General features: G+C 38.0%; 1 protein-coding gene across 3 annotated transcripts in view; it reads right to left on the bottom strand.

Annotated features, from left to right (window-relative positions):
• Positions 1-27255, bottom strand: part of cntfr (ciliary neurotrophic factor receptor) — a 248225-nt gene that overhangs the window by 5678 nt on the left and 215292 nt on the right. For all 3 annotated transcript variants that reach the window (XM_067483893.1, XM_067483894.1, XM_067483892.1), the window contains 5 exons: positions 23061-23178; positions 21491-21657; positions 16335-16498; positions 3024-3092; positions 2485-2605 (listed from right to left, as the gene is read on the bottom strand). In XM_067483893.1, the coding sequence (XP_067339994.1) occupies positions 2485-2605; positions 3024-3092; positions 16335-16498; positions 21491-21657; positions 23061-23178 (639 nt within the window). The remainder of the gene's footprint in view (positions 1-2484; positions 2606-3023; positions 3093-16334; positions 16499-21490; positions 21658-23060; positions 23179-27255) is intronic.

Genomic DNA, 27255 nt, shown 5'->3' with positions numbered 1-27255 from the left:
GGGCAGAGAGAAAGACAGGTAGGAAGAAAGACTGTGGTTCTAAGAAAGGCTTCAAAATGGGATTAAAGTTAAGTTAAGTTAAACGGCTTAATTTTAAGACCTTATCAATATGTGGTCGTACAGGTTTGTTTTCAGAAGGAAGAATCAGAGTTGAGGAAAGTCTAGTTATTATTACACCAACAATATTTCAAATGGAGATACTCAATATAGCCATGATCAATATCTTTAAACTTTCCCCTCTACAGCCATCACCTGTAACAAATGAAATCAGTCTATGGTACAGTACAGCGTATTACTTCAGAGTGTCTCATATGTGGAATATTCAAGAATGGTTGGACAGCTGTTTTGCCTCTGGTGCAAATGTGTGAAGTCGGGCCTCGTCTGGTGATGGTGGTGGGGTGTTGGGTGGCTCAGGCCTGTTGGTGGCGGCTGAAAGTTATTTGACACCAGGATCCGTCCTATCAGATCCTTCAATGACGTTGTAATTGTCCATTCAATGTAAAGCTTCAGCTAGGAGCTTGTTAGAATAACTAAACTGTGTATGTCAACAAATCTGCCTTCAACAATAATTAACCTGTTTTTTTTTTCCTGGCATATTATACATCAACAAAGTGTAAAAACAAGTCGAGGACTCATGAAGTGTTATGTGTGAGACTGTTGCTTGGCAAGGTGCATTTACTTCCTGAATTTCTATTGTTGTGAGGTTGCCAGGCACCTCGTGAAATTTTAAATCTCACATTAAACATACGCCAAGAAAGCAAACAAATCACTTTTGCAAAAATGTTGAACCAATTCCTTGAAACTGAGGGTGACAGGAAACTGCAGGAAAAAAATAAAGAGCAGTGAGGTACAAGAGTTGGGATGTGGTCATTAGACTGGAACATTACTATGGAGGGGGGTTACAGGCACACAAGTGCAAACCACTTCCCCAGCAAACTGTGCATGCAGGTGGTGATCAGAGATGATAGAGATCTCCAAAGATAAGATTTTTGCTTTAAACCCCAGCAAAACAGCTTCTTTCACATTATTTTGAGATCAAAATGCTAAATTTGTCTCTGATTTCATAGTAATCACCAGCCTGATATGCAACTGGTGATAATGAGGGTTGCAAGCCCACAGTACTATTTCAGAAAGTGAGGATTCCTCAAATACAAGTATAAAACCTAATGTTTTGCTATTCGAAAATATGTCCAAAATGTTTGTGCTTTGCTTTTCCAAGGTGGTGGGAGAGATGTGTATGAAAGAGTTTTGAGACCTGGATCGGTCGTCTTGTTCGGGGATCATCAGTGTGTTGAGAGATTTCGATTTGACAAGCGAGCCATACTTGATCTCCACCACATGCTGAACGAGTGCCAACTAGATAATTCCTAGAGATAGTTTTTTGTGCTTTCGTTATTGAATGTGTGAGTATATATGTGCATGTGTGCATGTGCCAGGGGAAACACAAAATAAATCATAAATAATACATGAAATGATCATTTCCTGTGCATAAAGAAACTTAAATGTAAACTAAGATGTCATTTTGTTACACTGTAAGTGAGCCAATTTAAAATTAAAGGAGGGACGTGAGCATTTTTTAAAAGCATGGCACAGTTTTTCCCTGAGGCAGTGTGCAGGCACTGAGGTGGATGTCTGCTGATTTGTCTGGAGGCAACTGGATCTTATAGCTTAAGCTGTGATAACAGTTCAAGGCTATCAAATGCGTATGGTGTGCTCTATCTAATGATAAAGAAAGTCATTAACCAAATTTAATTTCATACCTAACTGGTTCAGGAAATTTACTGTGTGACAGCCATAGGCACAAAGGACAATGTTAAAAACATTATAGAAATACAATATTATCTTCATAACCATTTCTCCAGCTCATGGACTGCGCAACCAATAAAAACCAAACAGCATTAAGGAAACACCCATAATATTCTCCACACATAAATTCATACTCCATAAGCCACTCAATCTCTATTATACTCTCTTTCAACTTGTCAAATTGCATATGCACTGTAATTGGTGAATTCATGAGCGCCATTACCTATTTATTATAAGCCATCTCAATAAATTACAGACTATTGTTATTATTATTTTTTATTACTTTAACATAAACCCTTTAGCTGTGTTAGTAGCATGAATCTTGGGTTGATTGCTTGGCGACTAGATCCAGATTCCAATAACTTAACAACTGAGTATTTTCACCATTGCTACTGTGATCATATCAGTACACTTACTTTACAATAAGTTAAACAGCAAACATTGGAAAACCTCAATCCCAGTAAGCTCATCACATGACAAATGCCTTGATGGTGGCAAATGATTATTAGTTTCAGAAATTTCAGTGTTCTGCTCAGAAAGTCTGAACCCAAAAAACTTTAATTCTTTTCATTTAACAACATGTAGAAATCCCAAAAAAAACACAAACCCTGAATACAAATACAATACAAATACAAGTAGGAATGAAGGTTTCAGACTCAAAACGAGGCTGTTACGTACCGGGAACAAAGTCCACCTCAGTTGTGGGAGTGCTCGGCACAGGATTTACAATCCAAGGTGTAGCATGAACAGCGACACTCCAGTCACTCCATGTCCCAATTTCAGTGTCCTTGGCAGCCACCTATTGAGCACAAGGACAGCAGAAAGTATTTAGGCAAAAAGCATTAGGCAGTACATTTAAATCTAGTTTGAAAGGTGCTGAGAATGTACAATAATCTACAGAAAAATCTAGATTTCTGTCAACACAAACAATATTTCCCTAAACTTGAACTTGTCATTATTGGGACATTAGGTCCATTATAAATAACAAAAATTAACTTTTTAAAAACCTAGCCTCATTATAGTGCTAGGTTGAGTTGCTTTTGAAGCTTTAACAATAGTCATGGTTTACCCTTTAATAAAAGAATTCTTTAAGCGCATTTGAAGATAAGGCATGTGATCAGTATTTAATCCCCAGTTGAATTGATTTTGAGCCTTGCGCTTGATTCCTAAAAGTTGCATATTTGATTTATGAAAGTACAAAACTGTCAATATGTTACCTGGATGATGTATTCCTTCCCAGCATAGGCGTCGGTGATGGTGTGGAAGGTGCTGTCAGATAGCTCCACCTAAATAGCCAATAGAAGATCTTATTTAATAAAACTGATGCATTTTTGCAACCATACAAAGATTTTGGATTGGGATTTATGACCCAAGAGATATGTCATGTTCCAACATCATGAATTATGAAAGTAGTCATGTGGTCTTAAGTCAACTTTGGGTCTGCATGTTCTAACCTTTTACACATAGCTCTATCCATAAATTACATCAAGCAAAGCAATCCGAGCCTGAGCTTTTAATGTTTTATGGTGGGTAGATTCAACAGTGTCATATAGTACACAAGTTTTATTCATTGCTCATTTATTTACAACACACCTTTCATCATTATTCTGTGAATAGGTCATGTCTGCTGCTTTATCCTCTATAGTTTTGCATTTCCCTATTGCGACGATTGAACCTCGCTGCCCCTGGAGCCTCCACACACCACACATACCAACACTCAGACATGCATGCAAAATACCAGGGGCATAATTGATGATTATACTAGAAAGCTTTGGCATCAATGCTACATAATTCTATAACACGATATAATGCATGCCAACATTTGAAAGCCTTTTGTGCACACTTTAATTTGCAGAGCTCAACAGAATGAACTAAATGTTGGAGTCACCCGAGGACTGCATGAGAGAATGATTTGCTGCTTCCATGTAATTTACGGTTAGTCTTGTGTATGTGTGTGTGTGTGTGTGTTTGCCTTTGGCCTGTGTCTGAAAGGCAGAAGAAAAAATAGGGAGAAGGAGGGTACTGTCTTTTCTACTCCTGAACTCGAACCAAATGATTTAATGACATGCCTGTTGCCTTGTGCAATCTGCTTGTGCAAACAGACACACAAATAAAACCATACACATAACCTGTTGCGTGACTGTGCGTCCCCACAAACCAGGTGATTTAGTAACCAGGTGACTTAATAACACAAACATAATCATTTGTGGGCTGATTGTGGTTATCTTGACAATCCCGGTGTTGTTATTTGTTAAGTGCAGGTTATGTGGGTGCATTTACAGCAGCAAACTTTTAATCTTTATAGATACATGTCATTATTCTGGTGTGTCCCTGTTTGAATGCTTGCTAAGTAATTAAAGTGAAATCTGCAGGTATTACAGCAGTGTTTGAAATAGGCTGTGCAACAGTATATTGCATGCTCTATACCTATTACTGGGTGACAGATCCAAATTGCACTTTTGGGCTAAATGGTGACACCCAAGCATGGGTGCATACATTTTTGGGTGTGTGCCAGGATCCCATTTGCTTTAAACTAGACCCTGTTAGCTGTGAACACTGTGAAAAGAGCAAGTGGCTGGTTAGAATTTATTGTGAATATTAATGAACCATGTGAACCTTCAGCAATGGTGCAGTGGAGCAAAAAGGGCCAACACAGTAGTAGGTTAAAAGATGAACCAAAAAACTTGCTTTACAGCTGCTGAGAGAAGATTGTGATTTCATAAAAAATAAAATAAAATCATACCACTGTGTAATTTTTATAAACCACCATCCATAACCCAGCCTTAGATTTAAGATTAGCTTTTAGTTCTTCAAGATGTGCACATATGTAGCTGATCTGAAAAATGAATCCCATCTACATCCCAACATGCTTTCTCTGTCTCCCGATAATCTCTTTGACTGCAGATCCTCCCTGTAAAGTTGACCCCACTGTTTTTAACATTGCCTTGATCTTCACAGCCTCTTCCTAACCGCTCTTAAGTCTTTTTCATGTTCTAATTGAAAGCTGTGTGCACGTGTGGATTATAGTGTGCATGCATGTGTGTATTAACAGTGGTGTGTGCGGACACTGTTTATATGTAGTCCAACCAGCGTATCCAACTGTAGCTTCTATCGACATTCCTGCCCGACTACAATGTGTATGTGTGCGTTCATGTGTGTGTTTGCACACATGTCTATGGTGTAAAAGCTTGTTAAAGTCTCGCCGTACAAGAACGTACACTACATCTGTTTGATTCTATTTGTGTCTATCATTTTACATGTGTGTGTGCAAGTATCTCTGTGCTTGCATTTGATATGAGAGAAAAAGAACATGCATGTAGTACAGTCTGGGAAAATTTGCTTCTCTCCGTTTGTGTTTCTTTGTACTCATGTTTACACTCATGTCAGAACATGTCTGTTGCATTGTTGTTTGGATTTGCAAGGCAGAACTGGAACTTAAGCGCGCGTGCGTGAGCTCCTGTGCACATGTGTGTATGAATTCACTATATGTGTATGTGTGGAGGAGTATGTGGCGTAAACAGCTTGCAGATAAACATTTCCAGGGAGATGGATGTGCTGCTGCGCTGCCAAGTTGCTAAACAGGGAGCAGTGAGAGCAGCACTTAATATCACATAGTAGAGGGAGAGGGGGGAGTGCATTGAGAATAAAGGAGAGCATGGAAGCGGGTGGTGGTGGTAGATAGATAGAAGGAGGAGATACACTTTGGAAAGGCATCTGCTATCGCTGCCAAAAAACACTATCAGATCAGACAGCCAAGCGTGTGTGCTGCGGCGCTGAAGGGACTTTTATTTACTTGTTGCTCTGTATGTGTGTCGGGGTTTAGTCCCATGCATGTTTCATATGTGCAGCAAGGCTGACAAATTGTAAATTAAAGTTGTTTAGAGCTGTAAATGAGAAAAAAGCACTTATAAAAACTAATAAATCTGCAATTTTGTTTTGTGTAGGACCCCCCGCCCCCCCATACACACACACACACACACACACACACACACACACACACACACACACACACACACACACACACACACACACACAACACCCAAATATTTACCTTGGTGTAATCATCAGTCTCATTGACTCAGTGTAAATATACTGTACTCACTAGACCAGAGATGTAATATGATAATGATAATAATAAAAATTCTGCCCAAATGGATTGACCACAAAATACTCTATTTTGAGAGTAATTTTCACTAAACTCTTGAGAAATTTACCCATTTCATGTATAAACACCATATGTTTGTTCGGTGTAAACAACATATGTGAGGATCAGTGTTTGATGAACTGGAAAACTGGACAACACAGAGATGGCAGCCCTGGGTCATGTTGCAGGAATCCACATGAGGAGCAGCACACCTAAAAGTTCTACATTTTTACAGTGAAAAAAAGGTTCATGAGGAGTCTTCTGGGGAATCAACTTTTGATTTGGTCCAAAATTCAAAAACTGCTTGCTCTTTAACAAGAGAATTGTAATAGTACAGTATATATGCAGCTGTAAGTAAACACAGACTCATTAACCAAACCTCTCCCTTGACTTATTCTAACAAGGCTGCACATACTATAAACTGCTAACTAACCCAAGAAGTTTGGCTGTGATTTTGGATTATTTCTCAGTTTTAAAGAGAAGCCACAGTGTTAACAGCAGCCTTCATTTTACCTTTTGGTATTTTGGTTCATTTCTGGTTAATTTATTTACAATATATTGTGGACTATGAGTAGAGAAATTCTTGCTGATATTATTGCAGAAAAAACACTAACTGTAAAGCCCATTAGCTATTTTATTTATGATATAGCTGCAGTGAAAAATATGCAAAACGGATAGTCGAGTTTGGTAACATTGTGTTATTAATAATGTCCTTATGCGTGAGTCAAAATACAACATCTACTCAGACTCCAGAAAAAAACAGAAACTGTAGAGTCAGGAAGACAATCTCTCTCTCTCTCTCTCTTTCTCTCTCTCACATACACACACACATGCATGTGGCTCATAGCTACAGCACACACACACACACACACACACACACACACACACACACACACACACACACACACACACACACACACACACTCTCAAAGAGCTTCTACACAAATCCAGACAATGAGGGGCAGAGAGAGGAGATGTGAACATTCCTTAGGGATTGCATAAGGAACTGTGAGAAAAAGAGAACATCAATTTTTTTCTGCATGCTCCTGATCACCTATACCATTGTTTCTAATAACTTTTTTAATCATTCCATTCCTCATCTGGCTTGACATATTTTATCTTGCACTTCTGTTTACTGTTGCAAAAACTTCTAATAAATTTCCCACTGGGATCAATAAAGTTTAATCAGTTTGTCTTGTCTCCTTCACTTTAGGGTTGTGGAAATGAAAAAAGAAAAAACCTCAGCGGACCCCTATGATTACCAAAGACTGCAGCTCATACTAGGGATAGATGTAGTGTAGGTCATAGGTGAAGAGGGAAAGGAAATAAGTACAACAGTGACAAAAAGAAGAGAATGCAATACAAAATGCAGATAAAAAAGTGACAGTTGGGGAAAAATGACAAGGTTGTATAAAGAGAGATGGAAGAAAATGCAAAAAAGAAGCAGAAATAGTCAGAAAAACTGAAAAGAAAAAAAAAAAAGGCAGAGAACGGGGGACATGGGAGAATTGGCGTCAGTGGTCAGATCTAATCCAGTGAGCATGTCTGTTGTCCTGGAAAGGAAACCCAATTATATGGCACTTCCAATGGCCTGATGGCGCTCTGAGTGTGTATGTGTGTGTGCACTGAGAAGGTTGGTCTCATTAGGTTGACTGACAGCTCCCATTTTTCCACCACACTTCCATTTAAGAACACACACACATGCACGAAAAAAAAAAAAAAAACACACTGGGTCCAGCAGTAATTTGTCAGACAGTATTTCTCTCTTTGAAGCCCCAATCTCCATAGCAGCAATTACTGTAAAAGGAAGCTAACCCCCCTCCCCTGTCTCCCCATAGCCAATTCAAAATTCCCAAACTAGATGTTGTACCCTTAAAAGGCGTGTGGTAGTTTCAAAACACAGTGCTGGAGGTGGCTCTACATTAACTACAGTTTATCCTGTCACTCTGTCAAATATGTCAAACATGGATGTGTCATAGAGGATCAAAATTTAAATCAGTATTCAGTCCCTTTCTCTGGCTCAATCTTTTTTACCAACTTAGAAAAGGTTCTTAGATTTCTTTTTCTGCTCATAATACCCAGGTTTGTATCCTGAACAAATTACATTTTCAGTATTTTACCACTCTGACTATTTGAAGGAGAATGTCAAAAAAGTCATAAATAATAACTAATTTAACCAATCGCCCCATGAGGGTCGTTCATAGTATGAGAACTGATGGAAGGATGAGACTGGGTCAATGGTGAGCAAATATAATATAATTATTCTTTTTCAGAAACTTCCAAATAAATTCATGCTCAATGGTTTCATCCACTTACACACATTCAAACACTTGTGACTTTCATGTGGGAAACACATGTGAGGTACAGGACCTTTGATTATGGAAGCACTGTATCTGGGATCAAAACTTCAACTTACTTACTGAGCAGCTCATCTAGCATGAGCTGATGCCCTGTCAATGCTTTGTTTATGGAGAATTTAGCTCTGGCAACTTTGTTTAAAGGAAATTAGGCATGTATTTGGCTGGCTGTATGAAATCACAATCCATTTGTCTGAAAGTTGATGTACAGATTGACTTCGAATGAACTAGACCTGGATCTGGGATTTTTTCCAACCGTGATTACTTTCAAGCTTTGGAAAATGATGCTATGTGCAAGTGTTGTCTTGACAGTCAGACATTCATGACTTCTGTTGTAAGTGGATGTTAAAACGTTCAATAGTTTGGAACATACACAAGATGCCAAACACACATAGAAAAATACAAATTGTTATAGAGTATGGATTGTGTTAACGGGCTGGGGTACATAATGACTTTTTTTAAGATTTTCAGCTTAGACAGTGAAAAAGAGACCAACACAGCTAGCTGGCATATACAGTAGTTAACACTGTAAAATGTTGGCAGCTTCCTTATTTGAGTGTCAAAAAGCCTCAAACTGAAACAAAGCACCAGATAACAATCTTTTTAAGATCTCCCTGTGTTACTGCCCCCAGAGCGATGCAACGATAAAAGCTGAAACTGACAGAACATGATGAGTGCTGAAACTGCTGCACCCCAGCTAAATCACTGGTCTCCATAGACATCGATGCTGCCCAATGACAGCTGGCATAGCTCATTTAAAGTTGTTGCCTTTGGGCCCAAAAAAAAAAAAAAAAAAAAGAATTTGAGTTTCTGAGTAACAAAACTTTTGTTAAGGGCCTCAAGAAAGTAGAAAGTAAGGCTGCGCACATGACAGACACTTTTCCAAGGTAGACTATCTTTTATGTTAGCCAGGTGCTCATTTCTTTCTTTCTTTTTTATTTATTTTAAAAGTGAATTTTCTTTGTAAGATCTCTTTGTCGCTTTGCTTAAACGTTTGCGATGAGAAACATAAGTCGGCCTAATTTGTCAAATCAGAACAAGCTTTTATTAAGTTCCTGCCACATTTTCTTTATCAAAACCTTTTTAGACAAAAGGCAGCAGCCCTGAGACGATGTCAGTGAGGTCTATGTGTGTGTCCTGACAGCCGAGAAGACAGCCTGAAGATTGACATGGTGATATAGAAATCAATAGAGGCAGATGAGAGGACATTGGCCCTGTTCATCCTCATTCACCCCTTGGACACAAAGAAAACAATGAAATATACCAAGGACAATTTGGAAAATATGCACGTGGATCTATGCATGCTGTTTCCCTTGCTGTCTCTGTTCATATTATCCTTCTATTTTCTTTGCTGCTTTTTATAAATTTATATTCACCTAAATGTTTTTAAAATGTTCTTCGTGCCTGATGCAATGAGAACAAAAATGAGATTTAAATAAACGGATGTGCTGTATAGTTTTTTTATTATTAGATTTCGTACTAAACGCCGTTGTTATGTGACGGCACTGTATCTGCCCTGCATGCATGTGTGAGGGCATTTGATAAATGATCTGTCCGTGGCAGTGTCCTTTAGATAGGAGGTTTTGCACAAACAAGGTCTCAACATTCATCATTTGCACTCATAGATACAAATGGGTAGCTTGAGGGATGGATGCTTAGATAGCTGTCTTAATGCATGGATGGTGTTGCAAGGATGGGTAGATGAATTGATGAATATGAGTGTTATGGTAGAACTATGGATTGCTGAGAGGGTGAAGAGTGGTGATGCGAAATGGGAAGATGAAAAAAAGGAACAGGTAGGGAAATTAAAAGAGAGAGTCAGGAGGAGAAAAAGATGAGGCATGAGTGGAGAGATCTGGCATTCAGTGTCAGACTGAGTTCAAAAACACCACCACAAACATAGGCAGCACCAGGGTGCGTGTAGATGCAGCTACACTCCCACCACGAGTTACAACAGTCCCACCAAATTTCCACCAAGAAATTAGTTGATATGTGTGAGTGTTTAAAAACCACAGTTTCTCTGTTATGATGCCTGTTCTTTTTGCTCAGTTGCCTTTTACATCGTTTACATTTCACACTCCTGTCATCCTACTTTTATGAAACGTTTATGAAACTAGTCACAAAATCACACAGACGATTAATACACAAAGAATAAATGCAGAGTGAAAGACAATGTGTTGGCAGAAGTAGAAGATTGTGATCGCAAAGTAGAACAATAGTGAAGAACAGAAAAAAAGAAAAATGAAGGCGTGACGTAAAAAGTAGATGATAAAAGGAGGAAAGGCAACAAAGAAAGCAAGGTGATGAGAGAACGGGGGTGATGGATGAGAGAGGGTGGATGCAGCATGTCAGACAGAAGGACAAAGGAGAAGAAAATGTGGGATAAATAGATGAATGGAAAGCTAAGGCTGTGTTGGTCAAGCAGAGCCAGACTAAAGGAAGAAAAATGTCAAGTCCTCCTCTGTTCTCTGCTGCGGCTGCTTTATTACTTTATTCCTTTAGTTGTTCTATTTCTCAGTGTTTGTGTCTGTTCCACCACAAACAGTTTTCTGCCCTCTATTGTAAATGTAATGTATATTAATCTTTGTAACTCAAGATGTGTGCGTGTGTATTTATTGATATGCATACCACATTTGTGTTTGTGTACTCACTCTGCATGTGTATGTTCATGCGCTCATTGCATTTTTGGTGCAAACATGTTTTCAGTTGACTGCAGTTCAGCATCGTCCCCAGAGGGCAGTTACAGCATAGCAGACGCAGTTTCACAGCATGAAGAGAATATTGAGCAATCTGAAATTGTTCTTATCACAGTTACTGGACCATTGCTTTAATTGCTGTGAGGGTTTGAGTTCACATCTCACATCTCAGTGAAGGGAGTGTAAGGGTGGGTGGATATAACCCAGCACAAGGCTACAGGAAAGTGTACAGATATAAAAGAAGTGGAAAATAAAGTGTCATGCAGACGGTCCTTGGGGAAAAACAAAAAATAAATCAAAAGCCTCCCCTTTCTTTAAGTTACAGACTAAAAGAGAGCTGCTACTTATGGAGGTTCAAGTGACAAAGGGTATTCATGGATCTTGTGACACTTTGTGATTACCCACTTAAAGGGCGACATCACTGATTTTAATTAGCTTCCTGTGGTTCCAGTTTGGTGAGTATGCAGCAGGTCAGACACCAGCATCGTAAACTAACAGTGTGCCTTGCCCTCTGGAGTTAATGCCTTGAAACTAAGCTTGTTTCACCTCAGTAACAGTTTCTGGTAAAGCAGAACGATAGCATACCGGGTGCCAAAACAAAAGGAAAGAACCAATCTTTTTGTCTTTTTAAGAAGCACATCTCTAAACTATGTTATATACGTTAAAAGAAAATGCACCGGTGTACAGCACTGACTTGTAGTCATGTCCATGTCTGTTTGTATTTTATCATATCAAACTCTGGGCTCAAACAAGGTCCCATTTCACTTTCGAAAACATCATAAAATCTTATCTTTCAAGTACTCCTATGTAGGACCAAACAGACAGCCAGCACAAAAACGCAGTACACATTTACCACCACTAAGACAAATGTATCCTCTGGCAGTAATTGAAAAATCCATCTTTGATCAGCAAGATCCAAACACACACCACACAATCAAGGGTGCTTTTTTATCAAGACTGAGTTTTACAATAACTGACCTCAAAAACCATTTCGAGCAAAGAAAGTTTGACCAAAAGGCAAATGTGCGAAGGAGTAGAACAGAATTTATGTCTATAACACTGAGAGAAAACACACCTGGGAAACATCTTGCTGGATGCCATGGGTGACCTCAGAGGTCATCCTCTTCCTCACCATGAAACTCCATAAGGCACAATAGAACTGATAATCACAAAAAGTGAAATTACAGACATCTGGTAACACTGGCTGGACAACAGATTCCGTAATCCATAATCACAAAGTGGGTGTGGGATGCAGACATAGCCATCACATCCAATTACTCTTTCCTTTTCTGTGGAGCTAATATATATACATAGTATGGAGCTTGAACATGTGTTCTTAACTCATGTAATGTTAAAATGTAAAACCTAATAATCCTCAGTCCAGTGTTTATGTTGAATATCAACACATAATCTCATGAGTCACTTTTCTGTCACTTTTAATTGATTTTTTTGACAGTATAAACACCTCCATACCAACATTTAAAACCTTATTTGAACACAATGCAAATGTTACAATTTGGCAACAAAAAAGTAAGAATCTCTGAAAGCATCTGACATTATTCATTATATTCATTCCTACACCACTTTACAAATGATTACTCAGTGTGGGGATCATTCTCATATCATCAGATGTCTTTGCGTTATGCCACTGACCTAAAAATAAGATATTGTCTAAATTTACTTTGTGCAATTCTGATCTCCACCTTATTTCTGTTCAATCTAAAGTATCTCCCTCACTCCATTTCTCTACTTCATCCACTATTTCACACCTTAACATTTGCCAGATGTTTTTCTTCATTATTCTTTCCTTTTTTCCCTGGAATCATTCATCTATCTCCCTTTAACTTGAAACACCTTGTAACTGATAGCTTATGAAACATCACTTTTAAAGTAGCCTCTAGGGCTCCTTTTTTTCTTCCCGTCTCTCAAGCTTCTCATCCATTTATCTATTTGAGGCTCTGCGCGTTTAATCATGCTCCTTTCCATATGCCGATGTTTCTTTTTCTCTCTATAGCTCTCACGCACCATCCATTCTTTTTCTTTAGTTTTTATATTAAAGTAACATAGTCTCAGACATATGCTTTACTTACCATCACATCTCTGTCAAATGCAATAATCCTGTTGCTTGTACCTCATCCTTGGTTATGCATGAGTGTACATTTCAATCATCCTTTTCACTTCATAACTTTGAGTCTAAATGCACTCCAGGATGTCTACCTCACACTGTACACTGCTTCCTTCTCTTCTGCCTTAGTCTGCTATCCATTAACATTTTTCTCATTCGCTGATTCACCCCATTCATCTCTACTTCAAAACTTTTCCTCATTTTCCTCCTTTCGCCTCAGTCCCCATCACTCTTAAGTATCTGGGCCAGTCACCCCATCATTCCTCAGGAGGATGGATGGTTTCCTCTAGAGATTGGACTGATCACACCACTGCTTTCATTTCTGATTCAAAACACATTTAAAAAATGTTACATGTGAGAGACATTCTCAATCAGCTCTGCAGTGTGAATACATTGGAAGGTAAATCTGTAAGCGACACAAACAACTATTCAACATCTCAAGATATAACTAACAACGTCTTTGGAGCTGGTAAACTGGCAGCCTAATTAAACTCAACTTAACGATCTATGTCACTTGAATTTATATGTTTTTAACATTGTGCTACTATGGTACATTATCAATCCCATCACTTACAGTATATTCAGAGGGGTTATTTGGACCTAAAAGCAACTGGAACACATGCAACGCTAAACAAAAGGAACAGTTACTGTAACATTTGTCATGTCAGTAGGTTAACTTGCAATAATATGTTTCAGTGGTTTTGATTGAAAGGATTTCTGCTGCCCCATGTCTACAGGGCTAAATATCCTTCAAAGTGGATCCAGGCGTGTTTATTTTCTGTGTATGGATGTAACAACAAATGTTTGTTGGCATGTAGACTACAGTATTCAAGTTGAAATATGTTGGATGAGGGCATAGGGGCAAGGCAATATTTACATCTTGTGGTTATATGGATGTGGGAAGTATAATTTGAGCTTTAAATCCTCCTTCAAAAGTCTGATGGGCTCTGTTCTTTCTCCAACTGGGGGCAACAACTTCAGTGGGTGCAACACCTATTTTATTGAATTAGGAAATAAGGTGAGTGATTCAGGTTACTGAATTCTCCTACTAAAATAGAAATAATAGTTTTCTGTTATAAAGAAATGTACAATCAGGATAATTATACACATGCAAATTAAATGCACAAAAATAAATATTTATCTATTAACTCGACAGCACACGTTCTGTGGGAATGAAAACATTACTCAACACCTTATATATGGGGCAGGAATCCGCCCTTCTGAAAAACCACAATCACTGCTATAAAAATTAAAACCATGAACACAGAGACATTCATCAAAGAACCTTGTAAAGACGGAAAACCCTGCAGTTTTCAGCTGTCATCAACTATATTTATGCAATTTCCAAATGATGTGATCTTATCCAATCCAAATATTGACTTAAGGTTTCCCACCTTTCACGTTATGCATCACTTCACCTATTGATTGATTAGTGGTGAGCAGGAGAAGGAAAACTGAGAGTGGCTGTCAACAATTTAAAACTCAAAAGATCTGAGGTTATTACAGCTCTCTTCAGCTCTCTTCTGCTGTGCATGTGTGTGCGTGCGTGTGTGTGTGCATGTGTGAGAGTGAGAATGAATGTGAGTGTGTATAAAAAGCCGTATGTCTTACATGTGTGATTGTGCGACCAAAGGTTTTTGGACAGATGTAATGCTTGCAGCTAAGTAACTCTGACACATACGAAGTGTATGAGATTTGCTGCATGCGTGTGCACGTGGAATTTAGTTCTGCTGTGGCTTACTATTCTGTTGTGTTTGTACCAGATTATTTTGTTAAAACCCTAAAATAAATTCAGTGGTCAATGACATCAAACTGACATAGGTGTAGTTCAATTTTCGGATGATTAATTACAAAGAGTATAGGGCAGTATTTGGGGAATAATTAAAACTAAGGAAGCCTTAAGTTTTTGCTCATCTCCGGTATAGATATGAAGAAGAAAGATCTAAAAGACTAAATATAGGAATAGAAAAAGTAAATCCGGACACACCTGAAGACTTTCAAAGACTGCACAGTTCACACTTCAAGACAGTTTCGACAAACTGTCACAGATTTCATTCTTTGACAGCCTGCTGCTGCACACACCTGACAACTGACCACACTGTGGGCAACACACCTAACGAATGGTCAGTTCTGACTGAATGTTTGGGTAATCCCGTGAGAACTGAAATTCTTTTGTGTTCTTGTGTCAAAACACACACGCATGGCAATCAACAGCTTAAACAATGCAACTTGTGCAGAAGACAAAAACTCAAGATTAAAAAAGCACAGACTTTTGGTGAGAACCTGGATGGAGATGACGCTAATTACAAAGCCTACATAGAAAACAGAAGGTAAAATTAGGTGAGGTAAAAAAGCTAACTACAGGTAAAGCTGTAGAAGACATTAGACAGAGCCTACATCCCAGAAATCTCATAGTGAACACATATGCTTTTACTCTACGAAGCCCTCTGGGAACTGAACCCACAAGAAATAGTCAGATACAGTAACATATTGTACCACAAAGCAGTTGAACGATTATGTCTGTCTGACCAGGGATCAAACTCCAACTGCTACAGGTTGGACCTTCTCACTATTCTCAGAGCCATCTCTATAGAGATGGGTATCAGTTCTCAATACTGCAGTACTGATGATATATAAGAATAAAATTATGGCTTATTTCAGCTTCTAGAGACTTTTCCATTTCCTCTGGAGAAATATTATTGCAAGACGCTGAAATTTAATCTGCAATATGTTGGAAGGCCAGTCATATTCTTTACAACAGTCTTTCGAGAAAAGAAGTAATAAGAGCTCACGAGAGATTTTCAAATTACAAATAATGAATCATACTTGAACAGGTGTTTTTCAGTGTTACAGCCTTTGGTAATGGAGATATATCTGAGCAAACACTCTTGACCATTTATAAGCCCCAGGTTTTGGCTAATGGCACAGTCATTACATATGTCGGATAGGTTTTTTGTAAGGCAAGTTATGCTGTTATTATTTACTGAAACTCGGCGTGGCGAGGATTTTGTTGGGTCCATAGGATAGCTTTCTTAAATTCTTAAACCATCTTGAGTGATTGTAAATAACATAGTGATACATTATGATACAGTGTAGTGTACTTAAAATACTAACATACAGTACCTTCATACTGTACTGTGTGTCTCATTGTTTCACTCTGTCTTCGTAGTCAAAATCCCAAAGAACAACAGTGCCGTCATACTCACATGTTGCCATTGCTCTCGGATGAGTGGCCGGTATCGAAGAAAGTATTTCAGAGGGAAGCTGTCAATGTCCGGCCAGGTGCTGGGGCTGTACCAGGTTACCTCAAGCCTGCGAGGGTTGTCGCGGATCGGAGTTGCCGTGACACGCTCCGGGGGGTCTGGTTTGACTGTTGGGTGGATAAGAAATAAAAAAAATTTCATTAAATTACCATCCCTTCATTTTAAAACATTAATTTATTTGTCATGGGAAGCACTACTCAGGCTGTGGTTATCGTAAGTCTTGAGGAATATTAATGAGATACAGATGAGGGCATTTAACAGACAGGAAAGTCCCTATACTGCAGGAAATCGTAATACAAAAGTTGCTAAAGGAGTAAAACTCTGTGATATGATTCTGTTATTTCCAAGCATTGTTTCATTCTATGTCTACTATTATTATAACAGTAGCATTTTACTCCTGTGGAAAATAAACATTCAGGGAGGCTGGGGAAACTTTTGTTATAAGTTATCTGTGAAAGAAATCAGTGAAGACAAAGTCAGACATCTATAATGTGTGAGGACACTGAGGCGACAGAGAAGATGAGAAACAATCAGTCTCACTGATTTATCCACTGACAAAGACATGCAGACAGAGAAACTGAGTGAACTCAATTTAGTACTTTTTAGATAATAGTGAGAGACCCAGCCCAGTTCACTCTCACACAGAACTGCCACTTTAGCTACATGAAACCCCTTTCCCAACCAGAAACACATGCAGTTACAATAGGAAATGGATAGCTGCAATTACAACCTGCATGTCTGCTAACATACGCACACTTAGTGCCTGGAAATGAATAGAATTTGAATAAAAAAGCCTAAGACATGTATGATGCCATTGTGTGCACATGCACGAATACACTCTACAGCAGCCCAGACAAGAATCTCTCTCTTGCTCTACCTTGAATGAAAAATTAAAAATTACACATCCATTTCAGCTTAGTCCAAAAGTAAGAAAAATATGTGCAAGCAGAGAACAAAACAAGTAATCTGTATGGGTGAATTGTCCCAAAGGCTTTTAAAGTATTCATTTGACTTGAAACACTGAGAAATCAGCTTTCTGGTGCAAGAATAATGAATACAGCCTTCTTTTAGTGACCTCTGGCAAGACATTTGAGCCAGAGCTTGAGTACTACTACTGTATCAATAGTAAAGTTGAACGAGGGTGCAAATTCACTCTTGAATGTAGAGTTTAAAAGAATCTGGAAATTCTTCTGACCAATGCATCAGAAAAGTGCTAACATTCATAACTGATGATGAATAGACTCTGTTCTAGAATGTCTGCTACACTGACATATAATTTATATAGACAGAGCAGTTTTAATGTGGAGATAAATGTTTATATACTGTATGTAGTGACAATGAATTAGTTAACAAGCAAACAAACAAACAAACTAGAACAGGAAATATAGATTGGTTTAATTTTTTTGAGGTGCTTTTGTTGAGCTTAGCCAGAAAACATCCATCATGCCTCTCTTTGCTCCGTTTGCTCAAATCTGTGTCCAAATTACTGCTCCTCTTTCTTTATCTCGGTGTTATATTGCAACAGTCACTTTAGGTCGTTCTTTTTTCAGCGATACTTCTTACAAAAAAATAAAAAAATTAAAGGTTGCTCTGATCGCTACCACTGTCCATGCATCCATCAGTAACATCTAGTGTAAGAGTTGTGCAAAAGATCCGTTTATTATGCATCTTCTACTTCTTTCATTGATTATATCCAGGTGTGACTGTGGGGAAAAATGTACTAGCTCCTCCTTATACTATCCTGCCATATTTTTAAAAATAAGTGACCTCTTCAAAATGAACAAAAATGTGGATATCTATTTAGGGGCTTTATGATAGCAGCCAACAGTGGACTAATGGGAAAAATAAGGAGAGGTTGAGTGTTTTTAACTGCATTGTACAAAGGAGAATGAAACAACTAAAACGTTTGTGAGTCTTTTAAAACAACTGTTGCAGCACAGTGTTGGCACGGTCTAGTCAAGACTAGCTGCTCTTTCATCCAAATCTTTTAAAAATTCCAAACAATTGTCCAGAAAATCAGGAAACTTAAAGTTTGAATTGACTTGCATTTCCATGCACTGTTTTTATTTAAATATTGAGAGTTAGTGGAGCTGGTACTGCAAATCCCCCAGTTTGGCCCACTTTGGTGCTATTAAATGTATTGTGAAATGCAATAAAACCATGATAGGAAAATACAACATGGTTGTTTAATGTTTTCATCTGTAGCGATTTTTGTCTCCTCAGCGGTTTGAGTTACATGCTCTATGTAGCACATCATTTATTCGCTAAGTCTGTTTTCATCCCACTTTGCTGCATCTTGCTTTTAACTTCTCCAAAAGTAAAATCATTATAGCTGAATGACATTATGTCCCCCTCACTCAGGTTTATCAGCTATTAGCCTAAAAGCGGCTGCGCTTGCTTGGTTTTCTGCATGATAGCAGTTATTTTGCCTCAAATTTGCTGCCAGCTCAAGAGATGCTTTTTGTAGCTGATGGTGATCTTCAACCTCCTGTATGGGAGGAGTGGAGTCCGTTTAAATCAACAACATGTAACTAGACTTGGATAAGAAATCATCTCGTCAGTGAAGTCTCACCTACTTATTTACAAGTTAGACAACTACTGTAAATAGGATCTGGACATTTTTATTAAGCTGTGTCAGCTACTGAGAATATGTTTTTTTTCAAGTCAAATCAGTCAGATTCTATTAAAATAGCAAATTAACCAGCCCCATATTCTATAAAAACTTAAACCATTACGAGTGAAGGCCTCAGCCTAACCTTACTCTAGCTTTCAGCCTAAGAGGACTTCCTCTAATGAAATTGGAATAAAATTTGTCCATACCTTACACACACACACAGACACATACACACACGCACAAATACACACACACACAATGTCATCTCATTTAATATTATCCCACCTTTTGGTTGGATGAACAAGGACAGTTGAGAATCGTCTTACTCTGAATCAGACTTCAGAAATGCACCAGGAAGCATGAAATTGTTTTATTTATTTACGATCTGCCTCGTTGTCCCTGGAAATAAATGTGACTTACAGCATTGAATGGCATGAGAGAGACTTTTACAATGCAGGAGCACAGCGATGATGAGCGGAGGAGAGACAGTAGGGGTGAGAGAAGGCAAACATTATGATACTGTCACAGTACTGTAAGTAAAAGGAGAGAGCAGGGACACGTAAAGGAGGAGAACTTCCACACTCATTTTTGATCAAATTCAAAACATTTTTGCCAAGTTCTGACCTGTCAGCTCACATTTTCTAAGACAGATCTTTTCTCTCCTTGTGATCAAAGACAGATGTATTGTCAGTTATACTTTAACAAAAAGAAAGTGATCACAGAGACACAGATTTTGCCTGTTATAACCAACCAGAGTATGTTAGTCCATCCCTATAACTTTGCTTCTACACTGATCTTTTTTTTTTTCGTTTGTAAGGTTAAAATATATTAATGTTTTCATGTTTAGAAACAAACTTGGAGCATTCAGTCTGAAAAGTACTATGTTACGGAAGACATTTGTTACACAAATAAGATTTAATTTAAGAAATAGCAAAGAAAGAGGAGAGGGGGGAAGAAAAATAGAAGGGACGAGAGAAAAGTACAAAGTCACAAGAAGGGCATGCAGGAATGAGACAGACAGCAAAGGCAAAGAAAGGAGCAGTGGGGTATTTTGCTATCACCACTAGTTGAAGGATATTTCCACAGCCAAGGCGCTAATCCGGCTAGCATTAGCATTTTCATGAGTCCTGTGTCCAGGGTTTGGCAGAGCATGTCACAGCCTCATTTGGTTACTTATATACACACACACGCACGCACTTTTTTTTTTAAAACCTCACCCTCTCAACCGACACAATCGCTCACAGCCCCATTGGTGTCTGTGTGTTTTTATGCGTCATGCAAACCCATATCACGCTCTAAGCAATACAACAGAGCTGAAGACTGCTGGCAGCACTTTCCTTATCTATCAAAGTGCTCCTCATTCCTTTTTTAAAATGAATTTCTCCTCTTCACTGCTTTCCAGTCTGAGTCGCTTATGAATTCTAAGAGTTTTGCTGTTATAATGTAGCCTTCTGCACAGAGAGAGAACAAAAAACTTCACAATGCAAACTTCTTTTTTTCTCCAAACTACTTACCACACGGCCACGAAGGCTGCGAGTTAAAAATAACCAATGAAAAGACAACTTTTGATGCAAATTTTTTATATTTAAATATGTGTATAATGTGCTTATGGCAGCTGGTGTTTGGATTATCTGGCACATTTTAATGAGAAAGCCAACCACTGATTTATGGCTGTTACATCTTGGCCAAGCCTCAGTTAAACACTGTTTGCTGCAGGAAAGGTTCAGAGGTAGCGTGTTTATTATCTAGAGCCTTTGGTAATGACATGGGTGCACAGTCAGTGGGTTTCTCGCTAATGGACTAAGCTGTTAGATAAAAAAAAAAAAAAAAAAAAAAAAAGCTGTGCACTCTCTTTTGAGCTGGATGACATTTATTTGGCCATGGAAATTTCAATTTTCTTTGTCTTTCTGGCACTGATCATTGCTGTGTGTGCAACAAATCTCAGAAGGGAACCAGAAGTGAATGAAATCAGTCATCTGTGGTCAAAAAAATGCATTAACATTACTCAGGGGTTGGCATCCTCAAAGAGATGCTTTGACACTCGGCATTTTACTCCTATTTTTGCTTTGCCAAAAATTTGTCAGCCTGTGTGGGAAAAAGCTCTCAGGTTTGTCCCTGAACTTAGCGAAAAAGAAAAAACAAACAAACTGTAAACTTTTAATAAAAAGCGTTAAAGTGCAGCCTGAATGAATAAGGATAAAGTTTTTTCTAAAATGTTGAAAGTGTCGGTGAGTCCCACTTGAACCCTATGAGATAAGAACAATAATTAAACTATTTCATTTGGTGATACGTACATACAGTCCTAACACTGATTTTGACAATGTGTATTAAAAATGGTGAAGGGGAATTAGTGTTAATGATTGGTAATACAACACCAGCCACCTTTGAGCGGCTTGCAGCCACAGAATGAATGTGTAGCAAAAAAGAACGGAAAAGGAAACAACACAACATCATAAAACATGCAATGTCAGCTTCTCTGTCTTACCTATGCTGGACTCTTCAAAAGAAATGATGGTAAAGGCTTTCCCCAAGGCATTGACTGCTGTCACATTAACATAGTAGGGGAAGCTGGAGAACACCTCAGGAAACCGTACGTGGCAGCGGTTCTTGTGGACCGAGTCTTTCTGCACCTCCAGTGACCGCTGGTTGTGTCTGCGGGGAAAGAGGAATGTGACTGAGTGGATAAGCTGTTGTGTTTTCTGCTTTAAAGAAGCTTCATACAAAGTGGTGTGGAAATGTTATTCAGACAAACACATATTGGATTTGGGACAAAGCCAGACTTGTGTATTCCAACCTCATTTAATTTCTGTACTTTTTTTAAGTTTAACTTATTAGTGTGAATGTACTTTTAAAACTTAATTTTAGGTTTCAATAAAGGTAACTTTAAATACCAGATGTGCTTCATTTAAATTAAAAGTCATCACTTGATTGTAACAACTGAAAAAAAACAAAATCCACACACCAACACTTTGTAATCTGACTCTTTAATTCCCACTTACTCTTGATGATGTTTATAATTTCATACCTCTCTGTTCTGCATGCTTCAATTACTCAGGAGACCGGAGACAAATATGCGGAAAAAAACACTGTATAATCTCTTAAACTTACTTCTGTAATTGCACGCATGTTCAATCTTTTATTGCATCGGGTCAAAAATTGCCCAGAATTGTTGTTTACATAGAGTGAAGCACTGTAATTAGCAGCAAACAAAAATGATTAGCCTGATATGTAACAACAAATTTTTGTTGAATGGCATTTTTCAGATGCCATTTTTCCATTGGTGCACATCATGTTGTCTGGCTTAGTAATGTTCAATTCAATTTATTTTATTTTGTTGACTGTGAGGAAAGAAGGGGGCCCCAGGGTCACATGACACTAGATACATTCATTACAACAATTTGAGTTTTGAATAGTACTTTCTAGCCCAGGTTTATTCCAAAACTATTCTAAATCTTGTTCCTATCTGGTGCCAATTCTTTCTTGAATTGTTTGTCCTCTAAATAAGGGGATTTTAAACTCAGACATTTTTTTGTTTGCCTACTTTTATTTACATTTTGGCAAACTGACATACAATTAGGATGACAAATTAGCTACTAGATGCATAGTTAACAGCAGTTATCATCTGTGCACTGTCTTTCAGCCAATGACAACTGGAATTGGCTCCAGCACCCCACAGGATAAGCAAAATTGCTATTGGATAGACTGAATTTATTGTTTTTTTATAACTTTTCTGGGGGTTGGCAGGAAGGACATCAGATAAGGATATACTTAAAATATTGTAAAAAATTGTGCCTTCTGAAAAACAGTGCCCAAAATATATCCAATTGATGCCACTGGGGGCTGAGGGGTTTGTAGCACTTCTTGTGCATTACCCTTCAAATCTTGTTTTGGGTGTAGTTTTGGCCATTGGTAGCATACATAACTTTGCATCTTGCCCTCTCAAACTTTGCTAAACGTAGCAATACAGCTGTGCCCTTAGATGTCGGCAAGTGCTCTGTGAACTTTGCATGCCATAAAAAAAGCTCCTTTTTTGTGCACAAAACAACTACACTTACTGTACGTCCACTTCAAACGCTGTGGGGATGTACGTTGAATGCAGCTGGTGCCAGCTACAGTAGAATCCCCTGGGGTAGGTGTTCGATCGACAGGTGACTGTGGGCTCCCGAGGTGGAACTGCAGAAAGAAAAAACAAGAAGCTATTAAAACCTATATCAACTGAAGAAAGAGGCCTGGAGAACAGAAGACAGGGCAAAGCAAGAGAAAGACAGGGAAAGATCAACGTGTTGAAGTAATACGGATTAATCAAGAGCAAAGCAGCTGTGCCTCATTACAGATTTATCCATTAAAAAATTAATTCCTGATCCTGATTCCAATATAGTATTAAACAATGTCACTGCTCATCACTTTAAATTCATTTGTTTCTGCTTTTGTTTTATTAAATGTGCTTTTAATTTGTTTACTTGTGAACAGTGTATTTTTAATATTTATTACTTACTTTATTAATAAAACAGATTTAGAAATGTGCAGACTGGAACTTCTTTGAGAGTTTACAGTAGAACTTATATTTTCTTTAAACCTCAAACTTGATCACACCTCTAAGTCTCTCAGTTTTTCAACCGTTTTTTTACATCTTGTTGCTAAAAGAAATTTAATTGTTAAACTAGCTACATAGTTATGATTATGCTTGTCATAATTGTCACTGCGCACCACTTTTTAAAATTTAAGGTATCCCTTGTTTTTTTCAGTGTGCTCTTTTGTGTTTTAAATCCCTGTGTGCATTTATATTTCTAATAAAACTTATAAAGAAAAAAATATGTTGATGTTGCTCACACAGTTTTGGGAGTTGTAAAGGTTTGCATCCCACCTATTTTAATAGTAAACAAACAAACAATAAAACACTAAACTGAAAACCTGCTGCAAAATATGTGTGACCCAGGACAAATATGTATGTTATTTGCTTATTTAAAAATGGAATCTTTACAGAGTGGAAGGTTCTGCATTGTGTATTTGGAGATATTTAATTGGTACACCACTGCATAGTGAGATAACAACATTTAAAATGCAGCTTCATTTTACATATGGTGCTTCACTGGTTGGTAAAACAGTATTTGACAAAAATCGAGATGTCATTTTTATTTTTAAACACTGAAAATCAGCCAGACAATAATTTACATTTGTAAATATAACATATCAAAGGTTAAAATGTGATCAATGATAAAGTGTGATTTTTAAAGAAAATCAAAAAAAAATAAAAATATATGATTTGGCAACAGACTAGCATCAGGTCAGCAGTATCATGACTGTGTATAAGAATAGTGTTTCACAGAGGCTTTCAGACTTAGGGATGCAGGAATATAGACATTATATAAAGCACAAATAAATAATATTATGACATCCCAAATAAAAGGTTTTTGTTTGCTTTGCTAATTTAACACACAGTAACTCTGGAACTGCTGAGCCTCAGTAAAAACATTGCATGTGTGTTATGTTTGTAAGCAACACCAACAACCAAAAATGCACCAATGGCATTTCAGTGGGAACCACACAAATGCCATTTTAAATGTGTATTATATTTGCATGAATATTTCCAGGAAGAGGGTATTTCCAGAAAGAAGTATTTAAATAGAGGTCCCAAATAACATTAGCCATGGCAAGCTAGTGTGGCAAAGGAGGAAACTAAAAGCAAATGCGACCAAAATTATACAGATTAGAGTCACAGTTAAGAGTGAGAGACATGGTCAGTCTGTGAGAGAGAGATAGAGATAGAGAGGAATCCTATGTCGCTATTTGAAAGAGAGAATGCTGCCATAATGTTGCCTTGTGTGGGAGGACACATATTTAATCAATGATCTTTAGACTGACGGTTCACGCTTTTAATACTTGTCAGGATTATTAAACCCCTGCCCCCAGTGTTATGAGTAATGTAACACCGGTTAGCACATTTGGCATTTTGTTGGAAAGTTCTTTTATTGGTCATCATACGCAGGATTACAGTATACAACCACAATTGAAAAGAAGTTGGATGGTCCCTCTCCTCTTGGTTTGCAAAAAGTGTTTAAAATTTTAATTCTTCTGACCACAGAACAGTTTTACATTTAGCCTCAGACTATTTAGAATTGACATTATGCAATTCTTTGTGCTTTTAGCATTTAGTAAGTGGCATTAGTGGTTCATTTAATTTCATTCCTGGATAGAGAATTTTTCCCTCTTGGATCAATAAAATTTTCATTCTTGGTGAAAAACCAAATTTGAGTAATTTGGAATCATTTCCAATTTTACTTTGATAGACAGTAACACCCCTTGTTGTTTGCTCCCTCTAAATGTTCCCAGAGACACATGCACAGGCACGCACGCACACACACACACACATTAACTAGACTTGATTGGTCGCAATGGGGTCGTTTCACTGTCACACACAATCAGCTGTGTTTAAGTGGTCACCATGGCAACTAATTAGTCTGTCAATAACGTCAACAATGAGGTGCCAGGGACGACATCCAATCACACTCAATTAATCACAGAGCCTAATTGGGGCCATCTCAATCAATTGCCTCCTCATCTGAGAGCTTCAGTCAAAAGGGACACACAATGGTGAACACAAACATGCCCACACATTGTCAGGAAGGACAAACACACACTGACACGCACACATTCTGAGCTGCAGATGTTCTTGTAGGCTTAGTAGAATTAGCCATAATCAATCAAACCAGCTTATTAAGAACTTGGAAGAGTTCAAAGTTGGGAACTAAAGATCAGTGTAGAAAAGAAAGCAGCGAGGGAAAAGCTAATAGGCAGATGAAGGAAATCGGACATCAATAGAATGAGCATGTGCTCATGCCAGCCATGTTTGGAGTGGCTTATTTGAACTCTGGTGTGTTTACCCCTTTTATTTAGTTCATTTTGATGGGAGTTAGTGATGTCAATCAAACCACTGTTGTGACACCTAAAAGGGCAGTTAGTACAGCAGGTCTCCTCCAGGGGGACAGAGCGGTGGCCAGAATGACCTGAAATATCAATATTAAATGACCCCAGAACCTGGGAGTCTATGTACAAGGAGACAAATCCAGGGTGCAAAGTTTCTTATTTTATTTGCTTAACAGAGAGGATTAAGCTGCTATTAGATGAACTATTAAGGTAATTCATGTAGCCCTTGTGGTTATACAATGAGCAAAACACCAGAAGACTATAAACTGAACATTTCCACAGTGGCTATGGAAAAATAAAATAATCGTTGGGTCAATTGATGTAGGAAATGCCAGAGGACAGACAAAAATAGCGAGGAAAGAAAAAAGAAAAGAATGAGGCAAATAAGAACAGCATGGGAAAGAACAGGTGCATCTAGAGGCAGGAAAGAAAAAGGCTGTTACAAGAAGCGACCGTTTCTAGAAAAGATAACGGAAAAACGCATGAAAAAATTGAGATGAGATAAAGGCAGACATCTTTCTTTCATCAGATCTATGTGCCCTTAGACACTTCAGATACATGGCACATAACACATAAACAAAAAAGCGCCACTCAGCTGCTTCAGTTTTAATAAAACATCAAAAGCTTTTGAAGGAAAACAGGTTGAAATAAAAAAGGAAGAACAAGAGATAATGCACCTGTAAGAAAAACAACAACCGCCACTAAGTAGGAATAATAAACCAAATAAACAGCATTTCAAATGAAAATGAGATTGTATATGTGCCGTACTTGTTTTCTAACCGCCCTGTGAGATATCACCTGACTCAGAGGCAGACAGGACAGTGCTCATGAATAAATAGTATTTGAATTAGTGCACTTTCACCATCTGGTTTGAATTGCTAAAGACTGAATGTGATTTTGAAGCTGCTCTTTGTTAGTCTGTGAAATACACACCTGCAAGTGCACAAAAGTGCCCATGCAGAAGTGGTTGGTTCAGTTACTTTTAAATGGTAATACATCACTGACTGAACTTACTGGATATTCATTAATTATAATACCATCAAAAAAAGAAAGAAAAAGAAATGAGACATTTGACTGTTGATAAAACACCTGCATGCACATTTTCTATTGAATCAGTCTTTTTGAGACCATATTTCTCTTTCCTTGTGTATCTTTACAAAACAATAATAAAAAGCACTTGAATTAATTGAAACATTTTCTAGGCCCTGCCACCTGGCTCTGTTGCAGACTTTTTACTTGAATCTGATTTCAAATTCATAATCACAGTTTTAAAATTGTAATCTTTTCTTGCTTGTTATGCCCTGACAGTTTCAGCAGGTTAGACGC

This window comes from Channa argus, chromosome 18 (genome assembly GCF_033026475.1).
Source record: "Channa argus isolate prfri chromosome 18, Channa argus male v1.0, whole genome shotgun sequence".
NCBI classification, from domain to species: Eukaryota; Metazoa; Chordata; class Actinopteri; order Anabantiformes; family Channidae; genus Channa; species Channa argus.
This window is presented reverse-complemented; position numbering and strand designations above follow the sequence as displayed.